Here is a 20351-nt window from a genome sequence, read left to right on the forward strand (position 1 = left end):
GGGCAGGTTTTTCCCCCAAGTATCACCACTGAACTGATGCCCACTCTGCAGGATTATATTGTACAATATAAAATTACCTTCAAGAGGTCTGGATCAATCCCTTTAATCTTTGGAGCTGGAACCGGAGGTAGAATCAACATTTTTAACCTTGAAAAAAAAAGGAGCTCTTAATTCCAAATAATTTAAACTGTTACTTTTTGAGCGCACAGAGAAATAAGATTTGACATTCCATCTCTTTATGCTAATTAATTCCAAGACTTCAGTGTGATGGACTCAATTTAAAAATGTTACAGAAAAAATGCTATTTTCTACTCTGATTTCCAATAAGAAACAGGTTTTCTGAAATCTGGCTTCTTAAAGTCAAATAAATGTATGTTCAGATCGCACACATTTTGGATACAGTCTTCAATAGTCTATGCTCTACAAGACAGCTTTTGAATAAATTCCAGGAAAGTCCCGTGGAAGGCCCTTCTTATATAATTAAAAAAAAACCCAACAACTTGTGAGTCAGCATGAATTACTCAACATGCCAAGCACCATTTGCTAAGCATCTTCAGGGTCAAGGGACTCCAGTAAATAGTAAACAGAGGAATGGAAAGGGTCAGGCAGTGAAAGGGAGGGAAGGTATTTCAGGCATGATAAACAAAACCTGGAGTCATGAAAGTAAATGTTTAAATGATTGTGTTTGTAAATTCAGACATCCACTAATGTAACACATTTCCATAAAAGCAACGTGCAGCTAATCATAATGGGAAAAGGGCTAGCATACTCTGTGCACCATTAAGTGATATTAAAATATCAGGGCTATTGTATCAGAGAACTAGTTTAAGAACTTCAATGACCTTTTGAACTAGTGGTTCCATATTGTGGGCCTGGCGTTGAATTTTTCTCATCTTGGCATGTGAAAAACACTTTAGTCTACATATTTAAATGTGAATATACAAGACCCTTGTGGGTGGTGTGTATGTTGGGCGATTTACAAAAATATTTTAAATAAGTTATGCTTGATCATGCCCTTGCTCCTTTTCTTAAATGGGTGCTCAGATACCAACTGAGCTGAGTGAAATCTGTAAAAGATATCCATGAACATACATTTAAACAAGAGCCATGAATTCATTTAATCAGTATTTATGTTCTTTTTATCCTTGGTTACCACGAACTTTCTTTTTCTCTGTTTCAGAGGGGTAGCAGTGTTAGTCTGTAACTTTAAAAACAATGAGTAGTGCCATGGCACTTAGAAACTAACAAAAATATATACAGCTTTTGTGGGCAAAACCCACTTCCTCTGATGACCCTTTGTTAGCCTATAAAGTGCTACCAGACCATTTGTTGTTTTTTCTGTACAGACTAACTCAGTTACCCCGAAGCTTCAGATTATAACAGAAAAAGAAGGAGGGAAAAAAATGTACCTGTCAATAGTAGTGCTGGTGCCAATGAGGCTAACTTAGTGGGCTGGAAGTGTCCCATACTTAGCTTTTGATGTCATTGATATATTTAATGTGCATCACTGACATGAAAAGCTACATGTGGGACACTTCCAGGCCACTTGATTAGCCTCATTAGCACTGGCACTACTACTGACAGGTCCATTTTTCCTCCCCACTTCTTTTACTGTTATAATCTGAAGCTTCAGGGGGTAGCCGAGTTAGTCTGTACAGAAAAAAAATAACAAGTGGTCTGGTAGTGGTAGCACTTTATAGGCTAACAAAACATGTAGATGGTATCATGAGCTTTTGTGGACACAGCCCACTTCTTCATCTGTTTAAAGTGGTTTCAAATATCTGACCATACTTGAGAAATAATACCATGTGATTTAGGTGTCCAAATCCCCCATATTGAGTAATGAAGAAATGGACAAAGTTAGAGAGATTAGTCTAGAAAAAGCCCATAGACTAAAATATTTTTCTAAAACACATTTGAACAACAAAAATGTAAAAAAATCAATGCAATATTTGCAACTGGGAAAAAAGGAGCTAAATAAATTATTGCACATTGTCTAGTTCTAGTTACTAGTAGCACAGACATGATAACTTCAGTCTGGAAAGTCAATCAGTATGTGAGGCTATCCTGCAGAAGTTCATACAATGTTCAATATAACCAATGAGTTCCATAAGCCACCAGTAAATGGAATCTGCTTGATCCTGAAAACTGTGTAAAATCACCCCTCTTACTTTTAAAATAAAGATCTACAGATTCAGTTATTTTACGGATAAACAGTACAGGGACAAGTTCCACAGTTCAGAGACAAATAAAAAGTTCAGCTTCAGGATGAAAAATCTCAAAGGAATAGATTATTTCCCTTCTTCCTTTTTTCCAGTGTAAATTTCTAAAACCTGACAATTTTTTAAAAACGCACTTCCATAATTCAGAACATTTTTTGTTCCACAGACCACTGCAGATGAAGCATACAAACCTTCGGTGTTTAGAAAACAGAATTAAGAACATCACCACTATCAGCCCAAATGTTCCAAAGACGATAATCAAGAGCCATGGAAACTGGATTTCTGAAAAACATAACAAAGAGAAGTCCTGTGGCATCTTAAGGTACAAAATAGCTACCCCGTATCTTTTAAATGTGTCTGTTATGTTGAAATATTTTTCAAAATAACAGGTGTGCTACTCTGGCATCCCTGTAACCCTTGTTCCATGAGGGCTAAGGGCTTTGTTGAAATACGTGTTATTTCAAAATTTGGTGCTGTGTACATGAGCCAAATTTCAAAATAAGCTATTCGAAATACAATCGTATTTCACAAACTGTATATCTTATTTTGAGTTTAAGGTGCTGTGTAGACGCACCCTTAGAGACCAACAAATTTATTAGGTCATGAGCTTTCCTGGATAAAACCTACTTCATTAGATGAGCTGGAGTGGAAATTACAGAATCCAGGGAATAAAATATAACAGTGATATTGGCAGAAATCTGCAAGGCTTTCATAGACTCATAGGGTTGAAAGAGACCTCAAGAGGTCATGGAGTCCAACCCCCTGCCCAAAGCAGGACCAATCCAAACTAAATCATCCCAGCCAAGCTGAGACTTAAAAACCTCTAGGGGTAGAGATTCCACCACTTCCCTAGGTAACCCATTCCAGAGCTTCACTACCCTCTTAGGGAAATAAGGCTTTGGCATTGAAGAGGAAATTAAATGTAAATTCACAGCACAGGATTCACACAAGTTATGTATTTTATGGGAACTTTGGTCACTCAACTAGGAGGGAGGAAGGAGAAGCAAAGGTGGCAGCTGCCCTGGGGCCTGGTGGTTCAAAAGGGCCCAAAGCTCCTAACCACTGCTTCAGCTGCTACCACAATGATGGTGCTGCACGGAGCCCCACACCCTTTAAATTGCTGCTGGAGCACTGAGCAGTATGCTCTGAGGACTGGCAGGAGATCAGGGGTAGAAGCACTGCACACTCTGGATGGTATTGAGGGCTGGCTGCTCCAGCCCTGTGGCTTCTGCCCAAGGCCCTCCTCTTTTGGGAGTGCAGAGCTTGTCTCCCCTTCCTCCTCCTTGACCAGGGGACTGGTAATTTTGTTAGCTTCCTTGCACTCAACTTACAAATTTTGTACAAAAACCAAGTAAAAATATCCTTTCAATGTCAACCTTTTAAATATTGCATTTCATGGGTCTAGTTACAGGCACCTTAAAAACAACATGAAGTTTCTATTGTTGAACCAAATCCTGGCAAAGGCAGCATGGCCTTGACTACACAAGACAGTTTTAAATTCTCTAAGTTGATGGGTTGGTTTAACTACTCCAGTTACAGTCGCTATGTTGGTGTAACTTATTGGGGGGTGGATTTATTCAACACCTGAGTAACACAAATTATGCCCACATAAGCTGTAGCATAGACGTAGACTAAGAAGTAGACAGATGCATGCAGGGAAGAAGATATCTTGCCTTCTCAGGGCCTGACTGTTGTAATACTGCCCACAAACCTTACTGCAGGGTGTATTTTGCTGCTTTCCTAAGCAAGAGCAGAGTGCTCATTATTGACAGTAGATATATGCACCAAACCAAAGATAAGCCATCCTCCTTTCTGAGCACACTAGAGGTTGAACCTCTCTAGTCCGGCTCCCCTATGGGACCTGAGTGCTGCCTAAAATTTGCCAAAACCCGCGTGGTTAATATTGTCTACCAGTACTACCAATGCTTCCACTGTTTATTGGGTTCTTAGGAGATATTTAGGGGAAAAATAGAACTAACACACAGCACAGAACACAGAGAACACAGAGTGTGCCGAGGGAGGTTCAATCTGTATAGCCTTTGGCCCAGGCAGTCACGTAGCAATATAACGTGATGCAACAGCCAGCATGCGCCTCTCCACAAGGACAGGCTGGTCCCTTATGTTTTGAGCAGCCTCGACTGTCAACAGGTTGATGGTTTTTCCCTCCTTTTTTTCCTCTGCCTTGTAGCCTGGCACATGCAAGGAGAGAACATGTGTGGCATGACAGGAATGAGAAACCATTCCCGTAAGTGAAACATTCTTTTTTAAAAATGGCACTTTATTCTACTGAACTTGTGTTTGTAAAGGGAAACATACATAAATCTATTCTGGCTACAGCCTTTAAGTTTCCTTTTATTCCGTTTTAACTTTAGACCTCACTCATTTTTCAGGTCACAAAGGAGCTTTAAAATGGCATGTCAAAACATAAAATATAAACTTTATGGGAAAATATTTTCAGAGACCACTTTCCCGATTTTGTTAACAACTAAGCTTTTTGATATTTAGGTCAAATTTTCAAGCCTGGGTACCTGAAAGTAGGCACCTAAATCCATCTAAATCCATATGGAGAAATCTCAATAACAGGTCCCAATTGAAAAGGTGAAGAGCACTCAAAAATCCCACTGAAATCCATGGGATTTCTGGATGTGCAGCCTCTTTGAAAAAATTAGGCACATGCACAAGGATTTAAGTGTCTAACTTTAAAGCAAAAAATTTCAAATTTAACTTAATGTTCCAGAATTGAGGTATGCTAAATACAGAATAAATCAATCATGCCAGACAAACTTGATTGCTTTTTTGTGGGGGGCAAATTAGGAGGTAAAGAAGTCTCAGTCTCCAGTCTGATTCCATGCAGAGGTACTCTCACCAACTCAGACCAACATTGAAGTCAAAGGGACAGGTGCCCCCATTAGCTCCCAGAATCTGGGATGTAATGGGAAAGGAAACCTAGGAAGTACAACGTATTTGGACTTTATTTAAGTATTTTGGTATTCTATTTTCACAAAATCTTACTTGAAAATTTAATTTGAATTGATGTGACTAGGAAAAACAGTACCATGTGGACAAAGGGATGGCTCACTGTCCATAGAACTGGCAATATAAATAGCAGAAGGGAGCTGTCTAGTGGTATTTTGGTGGGATCATTGTTTGGTTATGTTTTATTTAACATCTCTGCTGGTCACCCAGAAAAGAGAGTAAGACAGCACTACATAAATTAACCAATGACACCAAGTTTTCAGTTGCTAAATGTGCAGCTCAGGCCTGATACTGTTTCAGAGTACAGGCAGTCCCCGAGTTACGCGGATCCGACTTATGTCGGATCCGCAGTTACGAACGGGGCTTTTCTCGCCCCGGAGGACTGGAGCGGCGGGACACCCAGATGCGCTGCATCCCGCCGCCCCTGTCCTCAGGGGCGAGAAAAGCTGCTCCACGTCTCCCTGGTCTGCTGAGGGGGGGAACCCCCCCCAGCAGACCAGGGAGACACGGAGCAAAGCGCGGAGCACGCCTACAGCGGGACAGCCCGGGCGCGCCTGGGCTGTCCCACTGCGGGCGTGCTCCAAGGCTTTGCTCCCCGTCCCCCTGCAGACCAGGGAGACAGAGCAAAGCCGTGGAGGACGCGGGCGGTCCCGCCACCCGCGTCTCCCTGGTCTGCTGGGTGGTGGGGGTGCAGCTAGTGCCCCCTCTCCCGCCCCCAGCAGACCAGGCTTTTCTTGCCTACGCCTGGGGTAGAGCAGCTGGGGCGCTGCCAGGTTGGTCCCGCAGAGCCGCTCCTCGGCGCTACTGTACCAACCCGGCAGCACCCCAGCTGCTCTGCCTCAGGCGTCCTGATTCAGCCGCTGCTGGTCAGTTTCAGCAGTGGCTGAATCAGGACGCCTGGGGCACAGCAGCTGGGGTGCTGCTGGGTTGCTCCAGTAGCGCCGAGCAGCGGCGCTACTGGAGCTACCCAGCAGCACCCCAGCTGCTCTGCCCCAGGCGTCCCCAAGTCAGCCGCTGCTGAAACTGACCAAGGGCTGACTATAGGAAGCCCGAAGCAGAGTTGCTTTGCCCCGGGCTTCCTGGAATCAGCCGCTGATCAGTTTCAGCAGCAGCTGACTTGAGGATGCCTGGGTTTCTTAAGTTGAATCCGTATGTAAGTCAGAACTGGCATCCAGATTCAGCCGCTGTTGAAACTGATCAGTTTCAGCAGCGGCTGACGCCAGTTCTGACTTACATACAGATTCAACTTAAGAACAAACCTACAGTCCCTATCTTGTACGTAACCCGGGGACTGCCTGTATTTAGTTCCTTATTTTTAGATACAAAAGAAATGGGAAGGCTCATATCGGCTGTTTTTTTTTCAAACAGGAAGAGGAGCAGGAGTCAAAATGTCACTATCCCTCACCATCTCTGGCAGGCCAGGAGGAAAGCAAACTGCTTTGACAGTGAACAGCAATGCTCTACCCTGAAATGAGACGTGTCTGACCTCCGCAGTGACCAGCTTACTCCCTGAAATGCAACACTGATTGGTCTTATTTGTATGGCATGAACTACAGAACTCACCAATGATCCTAACATTCATTATTTTTATCTCAGCAAAGTTGGGAAACAACCCCACTGAGTTTGTTTCTAAATCTGTTCTTCTTATACCACCATGCAAGGGTCAGTCTCATCATGTGTTTTTTTTATTGCAATCACCTGAGTTTCTAGTATATTCAAGTACTAAACACTGAAGACAGGCAGCAATGGAAAGCAGGGCAATGTTTAGTATGACACGTCATTGCAGTTGTTTTCCTCACTTACCTTCATCACACAGAACTGAGCTAATCGAAGAAAGAGAAACATAAAGAGTTTCACTAAATCCCCCAAATTTTTCAGAAGCACGTTGTCTTGATCGTACTCGAATCTCATAGTCTCTTCCTAATTTCAAAGAATACAATGGAACCACTGTTGTGAGCATGGGCTCCAGCTACAAAGACAAAATGACGGGTACTTAGTTGACATATACGAACATCTGTAGCCATATTTACTTATGTGGAACTTCATGTTTACAGTAAGGAGATATAGAGAGTATATGTCAAACTGCAAGCCTGTTCATTGTTCCAATACTATTCTACTGACGTCCCAATGAAAACAGTCTTGTTATAAATAACAGAACATACTGGAAATAAAGAGGTCACGGTGGAAGGGACCTTGATAGTACATCTAAGCCTGCCCTCAATGATGAAGCAGGGTTAGATATACTTTCCAAACCATCTCTGACTAAACTTTGCTACAGAGTCCACTCTTCAGCACAGATCTTGTGAACTAAACTTTTAAAAACTCTTTCTGTGCACAAACACCAATCTCACTGCATATCTTATAAGCACACTCATTTTAGGAATACTGTGTAAACCTCTCCTCCCAATCACAATGTAAATAAAATATGAGGGTAAATATGAATACTGGGAACAGACTTCATATATACAAAGATTAACCACAGATCTTCCTGTTTTGGTATTACCTATGTGCTGAACCCTCCCTTCCTTGAGAGTAGTTTCCTCGTTACATAATCTAGTTCCAACTCCAACATCAGAGTACAGGCAAACAATGAAAATGTGCTTTACATACAATTCCCTCTGATGGGAGTTATGCTGAATTTACGGTTGCAGAACCCAGTACTATTACTGGAAAAAGTGAATGTGAGTCAGAAAACCAGACAGTGCCAGACAGAGCAGAACAGATTAGCTTGAAATCATTTGGCAAAGACAGGATTTATGAACACACAGATTTGGATTAAGTTTGTGCTTGAACTCTGCAACCTAAATAAGCACTATGTTTGCATAATGCATACTTTAAAACATATTCTCTCTGTGGTTATGAAACTGTGATCTTTGGACCACAATTGCCTCTATAGATTGAAATACCTAGAAAACAAGACAATCAGGAATCAGAGCACTGAGAAAAGCGAGGGTCTTTCCTGTCTCCTGTGGTTCATAGATCAAAATTAGGAGAACCATGGCATTATGTCATACTGACTCTCAGCAGGCAAAGCCAATCTGGTTGGAAGGCAGCTGAGAGAAAACATAATCCGAAACTATCTTAAGCTTGCTTATTTCATACAGCTGTAGAAATCCAGAATCTTTTCTTTTACGGAGAATAGTTTGGAGATCTCTAAGGATGGAAAGGACGGCTGTCGCGTCAAAAAATGGTCACAACCTCTCTAGTCTTCTCTAGTCCCAAAGGGCCAATGTAACCTCATACATGAGTAATGTTGCCCTGGGCAGTCAGAGAACACATTGAATTCATTCCCTTAACAAATTCATATAGGGAGGACAGTCTGAATGCTTGATGACAATGTAAAACTGGCCCTCTCCAGCAGAAATTCAACAGGAAAGGCTAGACAGCAGTAATACCATCTATCTTCCTTTGCACAGTTTTAATCACAGCATGGAAGCATGTCCTCTGGAATGGTGGTCAAAGCAAAAAAGGTAATACCATATGTGGCATGTAAATACATTGCAGCATGGGCTACAACAGTGCCAGGCATATGTCTTTTCTCACTTTCAGGTGACAGTGTACAGGCAGTCCCCGACTTACGCGGATCCGACTTATGTCGGATCCGCACTTACGAACGGGGCTTTCTTGCCCCGGAGGTCGAGGTGGCGGATTGCTACCTGCGAGCTCCGGGGCGAGAAAGCCCTGTTCGAAAGCTGCTCCAGTGCCCCTGGTCTGCTGGAGACCGTCTCCAGCAGACCAGGGGCACCGGGCGGGTTCCCGCACTTCTGAGGCTTTGCCAGAGCAAAGCCTCAGAAGCGCAGGAACCCACTGCGGCTGCGGCTGCGGCTGCGGCTTCAGTCCCGGTGCCTGTGGTCTGCTGGGGACGGTCCCCAGCAGACCACAGGCACCGGGACTGAAGCGGCAGCAGTGGCGGGTCCCGCGCCTCTGAGGCTTTGCCAGAGCAAAGCCTCAGAGGCGGCACCCCATTGCCGCTGCGGCTCTGCTCCCCGTGTCCCTGGTCTGCTGGGGAGAGGGGTGCAGCTAGTGTGCCCCCCCCAGCAGACCAGGCTTTTGTTTTGGACCCTGAGGCAGAGCAGCTGGGGCGCTGCCAATTGGTCCTGCAGCGCCGCTCTGGGCACTACTGGACCAACCCGGCAGCACCCCAGCTGCTCTGCCCCAGGTCCTGATTCAGCCGCTGCTGGTCAGTTTCAGCAGCGGCTGAATCAGGACGCCTGGGGCAGAGCAGATGGGGTGCTGCTGGGTTGGTCCAGTAGCACCGAGGAGCGGCGCTACTGGAGCAACCCAGCAGCACCCCAGCTGCTCTGCCCCAGGCGTCCCCAAGTCAGCCGCTGCTGAAACTGACCAGTGCTGACTACAGGAAGCCCGAGGCAGAGTTGCTCTGCCCCGGGCTTCCTGGAATCAGCTGCTGATCAGTTTCAGCAGCAGCTGACTTGGGGACGCCTGGGGTTCTTAAGTTGATTCTGTATGTAAGTCAGAACTGGCGGTCAGTTTCAGCAGCTGCTGAATCTGGACGCCAGTTCCGACTTACATACAGATTCAACTTAAGAACAAACCTACAGTCCCTATCTTGTATGTAACCCGGGGACTGCCTGTAAATAAAAAGTGGGCAACATTATCTCCACAAACAAGGACTGAGGGGACTTACAGGCGCTAAAATTTGACATTGTTTTGTTTTTGGGTGCAGTTATGTACAAAAATTCTACATTTATAAGTTACACGTTCATGATAAAAAGATTGCATGACAGGACTTACAAGAGGTGAACTAAAATACTATTAGGTTATCTTTTTTTACAGTGCAAATATCTGTAATAAAAATAATATAAACTGAACACTGTAAACTGTATTCTGTGTTGCAACTGAAATTAATATATTTGAAAATGAAGAAAAACATCTAAAATATTTAGATGCAGAGCTGCCACGATGGACCATTGTGAGCCGGAACTGCTCAGTCCCAGCTTGCACTGAGTCCAGCAGCCCCGGAGTAGCTTCTGTGTGCAGCATTGTGCTAATGTATGAGAATCTGAACTTAATACCGTCATTCCACGAGGAGTAACGGTATTCGAATTAGGATCTTTAATTCGAACTACCTAGTCCGTGCCGCGTGTAGCCGCGGGCACGGAGTTCGGACTAAGGGGGATTTAAAAATGGCGGCGCCTGGGAACATGCAAATGAAGCCCGGGATATTTAAATCCCAGGCTTTATTTGCAACTCTGCTTGCCCTCATTACCCTACCTGGCTCAAAATAATGAGCTAGTGTAGCCGTACCCTAAGATATTGTTGTGAGACAGAAAAAAAATAAGTTTTTTTTTAAAAAAGTGAATTTTAATTTGCTAGTATCCATAGAAAAAAGACAAAGTGACTAAGTTCTATCTGAAACAAAAGGCAATTGCCAAATGAAAATTGAAGCAAATGGTAAAGATGCAAAGTTCCATTTTCAAGATTCAATATATGCAATGAAAAGAAAGGAAAACATAAAATACTAAAAAAAATTACAAACACTCTTTTAAATCAATGCATAATTCCAAGAATTTTCCACAGAATTGCATACAGAAGTACAGGTTGAACCTCTCTAGTCCAGAACTTTCTGGTCCGGCAACATCCGTGGTCTGGAATGATTTTAGTTAGCTGGATGTCTACTTTTCATGCGTGTGGCCATTTCCTGTGGTCCCATAAAGTTTGTTTACAGCCACTAGTCCTGTCTTTCAGTGTTCTGTGCTGTTTTTAGCTCTAATTTACCCTTAAATGTTTTCTAACAGCCCAGTAAGCATGGAAGTGTTGGTAATGCTGCTAGACAATATTGACCGCCCATGGTCTGGAAAATTTTCTGGTTCAGAACCAGTCAGGTCCCGAGAGTGCCAGAGTAGAGAGGTTCAACCTATACATTAAAATGTAAGCAATTTTAAAAGGTCTAACCCACATGTATAAAGCCTATAAACTGCACAGATTAACCTGAAAATCTGATATCCTGGCATCAAACTAACATTATTCAGCCAGAAAACAAAAACATAGATAGAATATAATAGCTTTTTTTAAAACAGCTAAAATTTAGGAAATTAATAGGAAGATTATTTTATTACCAGAAAATCTGATATCACTAATAATAATCATATTGTACATTTATCCACCAGAGTCACTAAGACTTTCATTATCATATGCGCCTATTACCACTTCATTCATCTTTAAGATGTAAACACTTTTGGGGCAGTAAGTAGCAGATATCCTGCACTGAGAAGTCCTCCACTCAGCAGGACCAAGAAGGGAAAGGGAAGGTTCATTTTTCTAATTTAAGTAGACAAAAAAAAGCAACTTGTTGAACTGGAATTTGGTCCTAATATCAGGATCAAATATCTCTTGTAAAACATGGCACAAAATGTTTACCAATCACACAAGTTATCAGAAGCTTGGTTTTATGTCTTATGTGAAAGGCAGGGCCTCCAACAAAACATGTGCAATTTAGTTCAAGCTTAGAAAGAAGAGTAAAAACTGCTACATAGCCAATACTATCTGGATTTTCTTTGGTAATTTCCAATCCAAATGCTGACCAAGTCCCACAGTACTTCACTTATGAGCTCTTACAAAATCACAACCAAGGATGGCTTGCCTACAGGTTGTAGAGAAATATTTATATGACTTGTTAAAGGCTTTGGGTATATTACCTAATTGTACAGGAATTTCCTTTCTTTCATATTAGCAGGATAAATGTCTTAGGGCCAGATTGTGGCTACTGAATCACTGTCCATACCAGGGAGGGTTTATGGAGAGAATTACCAGGAAAGAATTCAGGAGAATGCACAATACAATAATTGTAACTAGTGCAGGATAGGTTCTTCTCCATGCCTTGCTAGCTACACTGCTCGGTGTTGACTGGGAGCAGGGCAAAGGCCCTACCATCACTCTGCCCTCTTTCATTTGGCTATTAGTAGTACTATACAACAGGAAGCACCTACTAGCTGCCCCCTGGTGGTGTAAGTAGAGGTGTATTCCTTTCAGAACCAGGCACAAGTGAGCTCTAAGTATACTTGTTTAGATATTAACATTTCCTTCATACCTCCCTCCATTTCGTCTCATTTACTTCTTTGTACTGCAGTTCATACTCCAGTGTAATCCATCCCTTCTGTACATCTGCTGATGGCGGTGGGTCCCATCTCACTTGGATGTCTGCATGGATCCTGGTCAGGCTGGTGTTCAGTAGGGTCCAGTTGAGACCAACAGGTGGATCAGGTTGCACTGTTCATTTAACAGAGTATTGGAAATAGAACAGTTTTCAGTCTGAAATCACTATTTTTGCTAAACACTGTTCACAAATGAAGAAATATTTGAACCTCACATGCAGTAATTACAGTCTCAACCTACAAATTAGTATCAGCATGATTGAAGATTTGATAACCTGTTACATTTTCATCTGAGCTAGACATTTGGTGCCTAAATCTCAGAGGGTCCATCCCACAATCCTGATGCAGGCAAAACTCCTGCTGACTTTGAAAGTAAAATCCTGGCCTCATCAATGTCAATGGCAAAACATTCACCCTAAAATTCCATAGAGGTTTAGGGAAATCATATATGTATGATGTTCAGAATTTTTAAACTCCAGGCCCAAAACTTTCCCTGAATTCCTAATAATATTTTGCTCATAATATTTAATGGATTTATACTATATTTTAAACCTAACCTCTGCTGATCTGTGCATTTAAAAGAAAATAAAAAATAGAAACAACCTCCCCCATTCCGAACTAAGTAAAAGCCACAGGATTTTTCCTTATGTTGGAACTATAGGATGATAAAACAATTTTACAGTTCAAATCTAGTTTTCATAACCTCAACTCTAATTCCTAACAGAACTGCGGGACTGTTATTTTTTTGACCTGCACAAAGAACAAAAGAGGCACATCTTGTTTAGTTACAAAACAGATGATAGCTGTCCATTAATTCAGGATCCAATAGATTCCTCCCCTCCCTACTTTCTCTGAGGCCTCTTCCCAAGTAAAGCTTCAGGTAAAATGTTCTTTTCTATAGAGTTCAGTCCGTAAGAACACAGGTGTGTTCATTCATACTAATATCAAACGTTGTACAGCACTAAAAATGTCCTTTCTAGCAACATGTTAACTTGCAATGAACATAACCTTCAACTAGAAAATGTTACACTCTCTAAGGGTACATCTACACAGCAGGGCTTAACTCAAAATAAGCTATGCAAATTAAGCTATGTCACTTACGTAGCTTATTTCAAAATAGCTTATTTCAAAATTGGGAGTGTCTACACAGCACTTATTTCAAAATAGAGCACTCTTCCTCTGACTTCCTTACTTCTCATACAATGAGGGTTACAGGAGTCGGAGTAAGAAGTATTTAGACATTATTTCAAAGTAACTGCCTGCTGTGTAGGCAGGGACCAAGCTATTTCGAAATAATGTTGCTGTGTAGACACACCCTAAGGGTGAACAACCAGCTCTTTCTCTATGCTACCCTATTCCTAGGCTGCTCTTGAGAAGTGTCTGTACTTAAATAACATACAAGATTTATAGGGTACTTTAACTTCCTGCTCAGGACAAGTCTAAAGTCTTTGGATGGAAAGAAGTGGAGTGCCAAAGGTGACAGATTACATGGCAATTGCCTTTTCAACTAGGCAAACTGCCCAAAACTTGAAAGTAGCTAATAAATTTTAGTGGTTGGCACAGTACAACTCTATGCATGGAGACTTGGTTAACAGAGAACAGTTGACCCTGTAATGATTTAGGATTCTCTAGTTCTGATTCAGAAGCCAAAATCTGTCAGCTTCTGCTGCAGACCTCAGTCAGGCTTTTCCTCTAATTGTCCCCCCTCATGCAGAGTGACAGCATCAACATGACTCATTTTAATATGCCTGAGGGACAGTGACATTCACCCAAGAAGAGGGAATCTCATGGATTAGCATCTTAATGAGAAGCCACACATCTGCCTCTCTCATGTCTGCATCCTTCCAGCAAAGGCAAAAAATATTTCCTGATACAGCTTGCAACCTTTTGTATTTATGTATTTACTTTCACATATTGAAGACACTCCATGAATGCTAAAAACTGACTGGTGAGTAAAACTAGTCCCATTTTTGTAGGCTGTACTTTCAAGCTTTATACCATGTATCTATTTCTTCACCACAGTATGAATTTAAATAAATAAAACTCCCAAACTGATGAAAAAAATCTCGGTAACCAAACCAGTGTATTTGATTAAATGTATTCTATTATAAAAATCAAACAGTTTAAAATATTGGAAATGTACCTATTTCATCAACACTGAAGCATTTTTCATCTAATACGTCATCTTTATTGATAAGCTTAACACAATAAGTTATCCAAATAGAGGTGTATGATGTGTTGAAATAACAGCTGTTTTCTCCGGCAGTTATATAATCGGGACATTCTTTCCATTCTTCATCATTTCTAGAATGACAAAATACACATTATAATGTGGCTAGTGGTAAGTCACAGTGGAAGAAGCCATGTATACATTATCATATGGCCCTTTTTATGGACTTTGGTGAAATTCCTGAACAGGCTGTTAGATAACATTGTTATGCTGGAAGGTATTAAGAACTGCCATCAACTGCTAGCCTGGGTAAAGTTTGTGTGTGCACTATGCAACCTTCAATCAGGCTAGTTTGAGGGAGCAATTAAATGCTCCATTGTGCAGTAAAAGATGAAACAGTAGAAGCCACTGCCCAAACAATGGCCAGCTTCTATTTTTAACTGAAACAATCTAGCAGACTCCAAATATTGGCTAACCAGTCACACAAAGGGCAATAATATTTCTAAAGCTTCAGTTTTATATGGTAGGTCTGAACTAAGGGTTTTAAGGACTAGTCAATCAACTAGTCTCTTTCCCCCCTCCCCCTTGCTGCATCTATCAGGACTCCCCAGCTGACCCCAGGTTCTGGGGAAATACTGCACAGAACCTGGGTCAGCTGTGCGGCGGCTGCTCCTTTGAAACACCAAAGCAGTAGTCAACCCTGCACTCCAGTCCTTTAAGCAATACTTAGCTCCACCAGGAAATCCCTGATGGATAGTACTTATTGTCCATGCATACCGGCGGTTGGTGAGCTAAGGAGTGAATTAGCCCACCAACTGAGTATAACCAGTTAGATGTGCAGCACAGGGCCTGTGATGGAGATTTGGTAATGGTGATCTTAATAAAACTCTGAGGTCTCAATCGGCTAGAGGTGTCCAAGATTGTTTGTGAGAGACCCCAGCATGGGAAAGAGCCTGCACTGTCACTAGTTCCATAGACTAAATGACAAATTTAAATCAGTATATAACTGTTCAAACATGGAGGCTCCAGATTCTTCCATCTGCCTGCTGAGAGAGGTGTGGGTATGTCTACACTACAGGACAAAGTCAAGTTAAGATACTCAATTTCAGCTACGTTAATTGTGTAGCTGAAGTCGAAGTAGCTTAACCTAGCTTTTGGTGCTGTCTACACTGCAAAGAGTTGAAGAAAGAACCCTCTTCCTTCGACTTCCCTTACTCCTCATGAAAGCAAGGCTACCAGCATTGACTGGAGTGCCCCTCTCACTTCGAATTAGCTGTCTTAACTAGACAGCTAATTCGAACCTTGGAAGATTGAGAGTGGCAGCTTCAATCTTCCTCTGCAGTGTAGATGTAACAGGAGTCACAGGAGTGCTGAATGCTTCCTTGACTTTTCCTGACTTCAGTGATCTAATTGAAAATGACTAGGACTGTGGTCACCAACCCGTCGATCATGATCGACTGGTCAATACTGGGGGCCTGACCAGTCAATCACAACGCTTTTGGGAGGCCCCCGCTTGCTGCCCCCCCCCCACCAAGATGAACGCCACGCTGATGCTACCTCCATGAACAACGGAGGTAACAGGGGCTTCCAGCGGGGTGAGGGGGAGTTCTGTAGCTGTGCGCCTGGTACTGGAAGTGCACGGGCTTCTCTTCTTCCCCCCCGAACAGCCGATGCGGTACCTAAAACGCCGGTCTGTCGTGCACTGGGGACTTTGTTCCCCTGCTGCCTTCCTGCACGCAAGGAAGAGTGTGGGGGTCCGGGACTGCACCGGCTCCGGCTGCTCAGGCAGCACGTGCTGCTGTGGGGAGGGAAGGAGCAAGGCGTGTGCTGCCCGAGTGGTTGGGGTTGGGGTGGTCCGGGACTCCCCCTTCCCACACCCCCCCCACAGGAGGGCAGCAGGGGAATAAAGTCCCCAGCATGCCGGTTCCAGCTGCTCGGGCAGCGCGAGCTGCCGTGGGGAGCGGAGGAGCAAGGCGCGTGCTGCCCAAGTGGTTGGGGCTGGTGCGGTCTGGGACTTTCCTCTCCCCGTAGGAAGGCAGCAGGGGAATAAAGTCTCCTCCCTCCATTCCCATCCCACGCAGGAAAGCATCAGGCGCGTGACGTACCAGTGTTTCACATACTGGGCCGTTGTTTGGGGGACAGGGGAGCAGCCCACTTCCTGGGCCTTGGTCTGCAGCTGCAGGATCTCCAGGTACTGGTCCCTGTCCGCTCCCCCGACCCATATCCCCACAAGTACCCTGCCCCAGCACCCACCAGCACCCTGTCCCTTGCCCCAGCACCCATTGGCAACCTGCCCCAGCATCCTGTCCCCTGCCCCGGAACCCACTGGCACCCTGCCCCAACACCCTGTCTCCTGCCCCAGACATTGCCCTGGCACCCACTGGCACCCTGTCTCCTGCCCCAAGCCCCTGCCCCAGCACCCACAAGCACCCTGTCCCCTACCACAGCATCCTGTCCCCTGCCACAGAACCCTGTCCCCTGCCCCCACCAGCACAATTGGGGCCACATTAGTGAGGCTTGATGGGTTTGGAGGGGTTGTGTTTTTGTATCTCACTTGTGTGGCCCCGACTGACTTTTCTATGGGTCAGTGACTCCTGACTCAAAACAGGTTCCCTGCCCCTCTCATAAATAAAGACAATGCTGAAACCTTTTGTGTTTGACATATTTTATTTAAAAATGAAGCCTAGCCAACAAGCCCCCAATTGGGGCCAAGCCCTTATCTGGCCACAGCATCATAACATTCCTGTATCCTGCACCCTGACTCCAAATCAGGAGCCTATCATGTACTGGAATCCCCTGACCTGAGCCTCTCACATCCCCAAACTCTTGCACCCCCTCAGTCTTCTGCCACAACACTCTTGCACCATTCACACAATGCAAATTTGTGTCCTGAGCCCATCATAGTCCCAACCTCCGTGCCCTGAGCCACTCACACATCCCAACCCAAACTCCTGCACCCTCACATCCACAAGCCTGTGGCTTGCTCAGCACCCCAACCCTCCACCTGAGCACAACACTCCCTGGAGCCCGCTCCCTGAGCCAGCATCCCCTTCTCCACATCCTGCAGCATCCAAATTCTTTCCCAGAGCTTGCACCTCTCACCCTTTCCCACACCTAAATCCCTCATTTCCACCACAGAGCCCGCAACTCCTGTCTCAACCCAGTGAGGCTAGACTGCGGGAGTTTTTCCGACAAATATGCTCTTTTGGCAGTCCCTGTATTCCTCGTTCCACGAGGAATGAGAGGGCTTCCAAAAGAAAGAGTTTTTCTGACATTTGGCCCAGTCTAGATGGGCTAAATGTCGGAAAAATTTCTTCCAACAGAAGGATCGAAAAAAAGTGGCAGTGTAGCCGTACCTTGAGAGTGTATAAGGGCCGGGGATAGCAAGTGATGGAGAGAAGGGGAACGGAGAGGGCGGGGCCTTAAGAAAGGGGTGGGGTTTTGGGGAAGGGATGGGGTAGATCTTGGCTTGTCCTGATATTTAAAAAGTGATCTTGGGTGTAAAAAGGTTGGAGACCACAGGACTAGGACATAAGGCTGCCATGACTATGCTCAGGCTGCCCAGGGAAAGCTCCAGCAGCAGTGGCTTCTATCTGAGCTAGTGCAGAGCCATACTGCAATGCACCTCAGCACACAATGCTGAGGAGAACTCCAACACCAGGGCCTCAGCGGGCCAGATCAGGCACACCAAGCAAGTGGGTCTGGCCCGCGGAGGCCCTGCTACTCCCATGCCCCCAGGCCAATTAAGGCCTGGGAACGGGGGAGCACCCAAAGCCTTCCCCGCTCTGCCCCAGCACTACTCGCAGTGCGCAGCACTTCAAAGCACTGTGTGCTGCTTGCAGGGCTGGGGCAGAGCGGAGAAGGCTTTGTGCACTCCCCCGCCCTCAGGCCAATCAGGGTCTGGGGGCAGGGAAGCTGCGTGAAGCTTCCTTCGGCCTGACCCGGCCCTGTGAGGAGCCCACAGCACTTCAAAGTGCCACGTGCTCCTCGCAGGGTGGGAGGAGGCTTCCCGTGTTCTCCCGCCCCCAGGCCCTGATTGGCCTCGGGGTGGAGGAGCGTGCCAAGCCTCTTCCAGGGCATGGGTGCCTAGTGGGTAGGTGGGGGCAAAGGGGTTCCCCCACCCCCAGACCAATCACAGTCTGGGAGTGGGGTAGCCCTGCCCCTTCATGTTTAGGCCCTGACCCTTCCGGGGTGGCCCGGGGCTACTTCAAACTTTTTTGAAGTGGCCCCCGGGCAAAAATGATTGCCCACCCCTGTCCTTCACAGATTATTTCGTATCCAACACTTTAGCTATATAATAATGCAGGCCAGGTTGGGTGAACTCAGCAGTGCCTTCTAAACTATGAACATACAATAAGTGGCATTAATTTGCAAATATATATATAACATTTGCAGATGTATATAAGAACATATCCTAATGACCTCTTTTACCATTCAGTTCATTTTAAGAGGGTTCTGCTAAAGTTGGAACCAGAATTTTAAATGGGCCTGAAACTTTAGTTTCATAGCTGGCTGTTAGGAACAAATCAAAGCTCCCTATCCTAACCCACTTCCCCAGACTGTAAGATGTTCAAAGTCCAGATTCTGCTGCTTGGGCCTATTTATACTAAGTATGTGCCTGGCACCCCTGAGAACGCTCTACCCCCTTCAGAACATCACCCCAAAGACCCCTCTCCAGAGTAGCAGCTGCACACCAGAGACACCCAGAACATCCAAGATTTAGTAGGGGTCTGTAGTATAAATCATGGTCAGGTCACGTGAATTTTTATTTATTGCCTGTGACCTTTCCATGATCCTTACTAAAATTACCCATCACTAAATCTTACCCTTCCTTATGTGAGTTGGAGGGTCAGTAAGTTTGACCATCCCTAACTTAAACTGTGTCTTCTTGGCTTTTTTCCATGACATGAAATGAGTTAACACTGCATTTTAATGAGCAATACAGTGGCGGTTAGGTAGTTACACTTCATATTCTCTTTACCTTCTCATGTACAACAGTTGTATTGTTCCCGGAGCAGTGAGGTTGTGAAAATCTTTATCAGTCCAGTGACATGAAAATGTTTCCTGTTCAGGTGATCTGCATTTGATAGTGTGTGGCCGTCCCAAAATAACTGTAATGAAAAATGGGAAGGGAAAAGAAAGAAACAAAACATATAAAACCAGACAAATATGGTGCTGTAATACTGGGAGGCTCCAGTTCTATCATCACCATCTTTAGATAAAAACCACCCAGCATATTCTTATTATTGTTACTAACAGACATTCCCCCACTCAACTATTTGTATACACAGGGAGGTACACATTGGAATGTGACCAGAATACAGACTCCTGATCAAAACACTCCTTATATTGTGAGACAGTTCCCCATCCAAATACAAATTCATAGAAACCTTTTACAAGTGATGCAGATATTGATAAGTGGTCAAATCAAAAGCTCTGATCTAACACTGTCAAACTACAGTGTGCCTGAAATAAGATCCAGGGTGAAATTCCATCCCATTGAAGTCAATGGGACTTTTGGCACTGACTTGTATGAGTTCTGGATCTTACCGCTACACTTTTCCATTTTTCCTCCAGTTTTAATAAGTGCTACTTAAAATAATAAATGCAATGTGGAAATCATAGTGTTGACATATAAAATCAATTTAATAGAGACGGGGCAGTTTTGAGCATATACCTATTTTGCCACCTAACACTTCAATGTTTACAAGTCTTGTTCTCCATCATTACAGAAATATCACAGATCCATAAAATTAATGGTGCAACTTCAAGTCAACATCTGAAAAGTTACCATCACTAGGGAAAAACTGGGACAGGAGTGGGAGGGGAATAGGTGCCTATAGAGAACACCAAAGAGATGAAGTAGAAAAT

At 44.2% G+C, this 20351-nt stretch overlaps 1 protein-coding gene and 1 long non-coding RNA gene across 8 annotated transcripts in view; one reads left to right on the top strand and one right to left on the bottom strand.

The window, feature by feature from the left end:
- The window catches only part of LOC142829959 (uncharacterized), a 34163-nt gene extending 27155 nt beyond the window's left edge, over positions 1-7008 (top strand). The window contains exons 2-3 of the long non-coding RNA XR_012904934.1: positions 2389-2544; positions 6567-7008. This is a non-coding gene — a long non-coding RNA (uncharacterized LOC142829959). The remainder of the gene's footprint in view (positions 1-2388; positions 2545-6566) is intronic.
- The window catches only part of GHR (growth hormone receptor), a 208044-nt gene that overhangs the window by 3725 nt on the left and 183968 nt on the right, over positions 1-20351 (bottom strand). For all 7 annotated transcript variants that reach the window (XM_075932500.1, XM_075932494.1, XM_075932496.1 and 4 more), the window contains 6 exons: positions 19462-19591; positions 14454-14614; positions 12247-12425; positions 7002-7167; positions 2414-2504; positions 78-147 (listed from right to left, as the gene is read on the bottom strand). In XM_075932500.1, coding sequence (XP_075788615.1) covers positions 78-147; positions 2414-2504; positions 7002-7167; positions 12247-12425; positions 14454-14614; positions 19462-19591 — 797 coding nt within the window. The remainder of the gene's footprint in view (positions 1-77; positions 148-2413; positions 2505-7001; positions 7168-12246; positions 12426-14453; positions 14615-19461; positions 19592-20351) is intronic.

This window comes from Pelodiscus sinensis, chromosome 6 (assembly GCF_049634645.1).
Source record: "Pelodiscus sinensis isolate JC-2024 chromosome 6, ASM4963464v1, whole genome shotgun sequence".
Classification (NCBI taxonomy): domain Eukaryota; kingdom Metazoa; phylum Chordata; order Testudines; family Trionychidae; genus Pelodiscus; species Pelodiscus sinensis.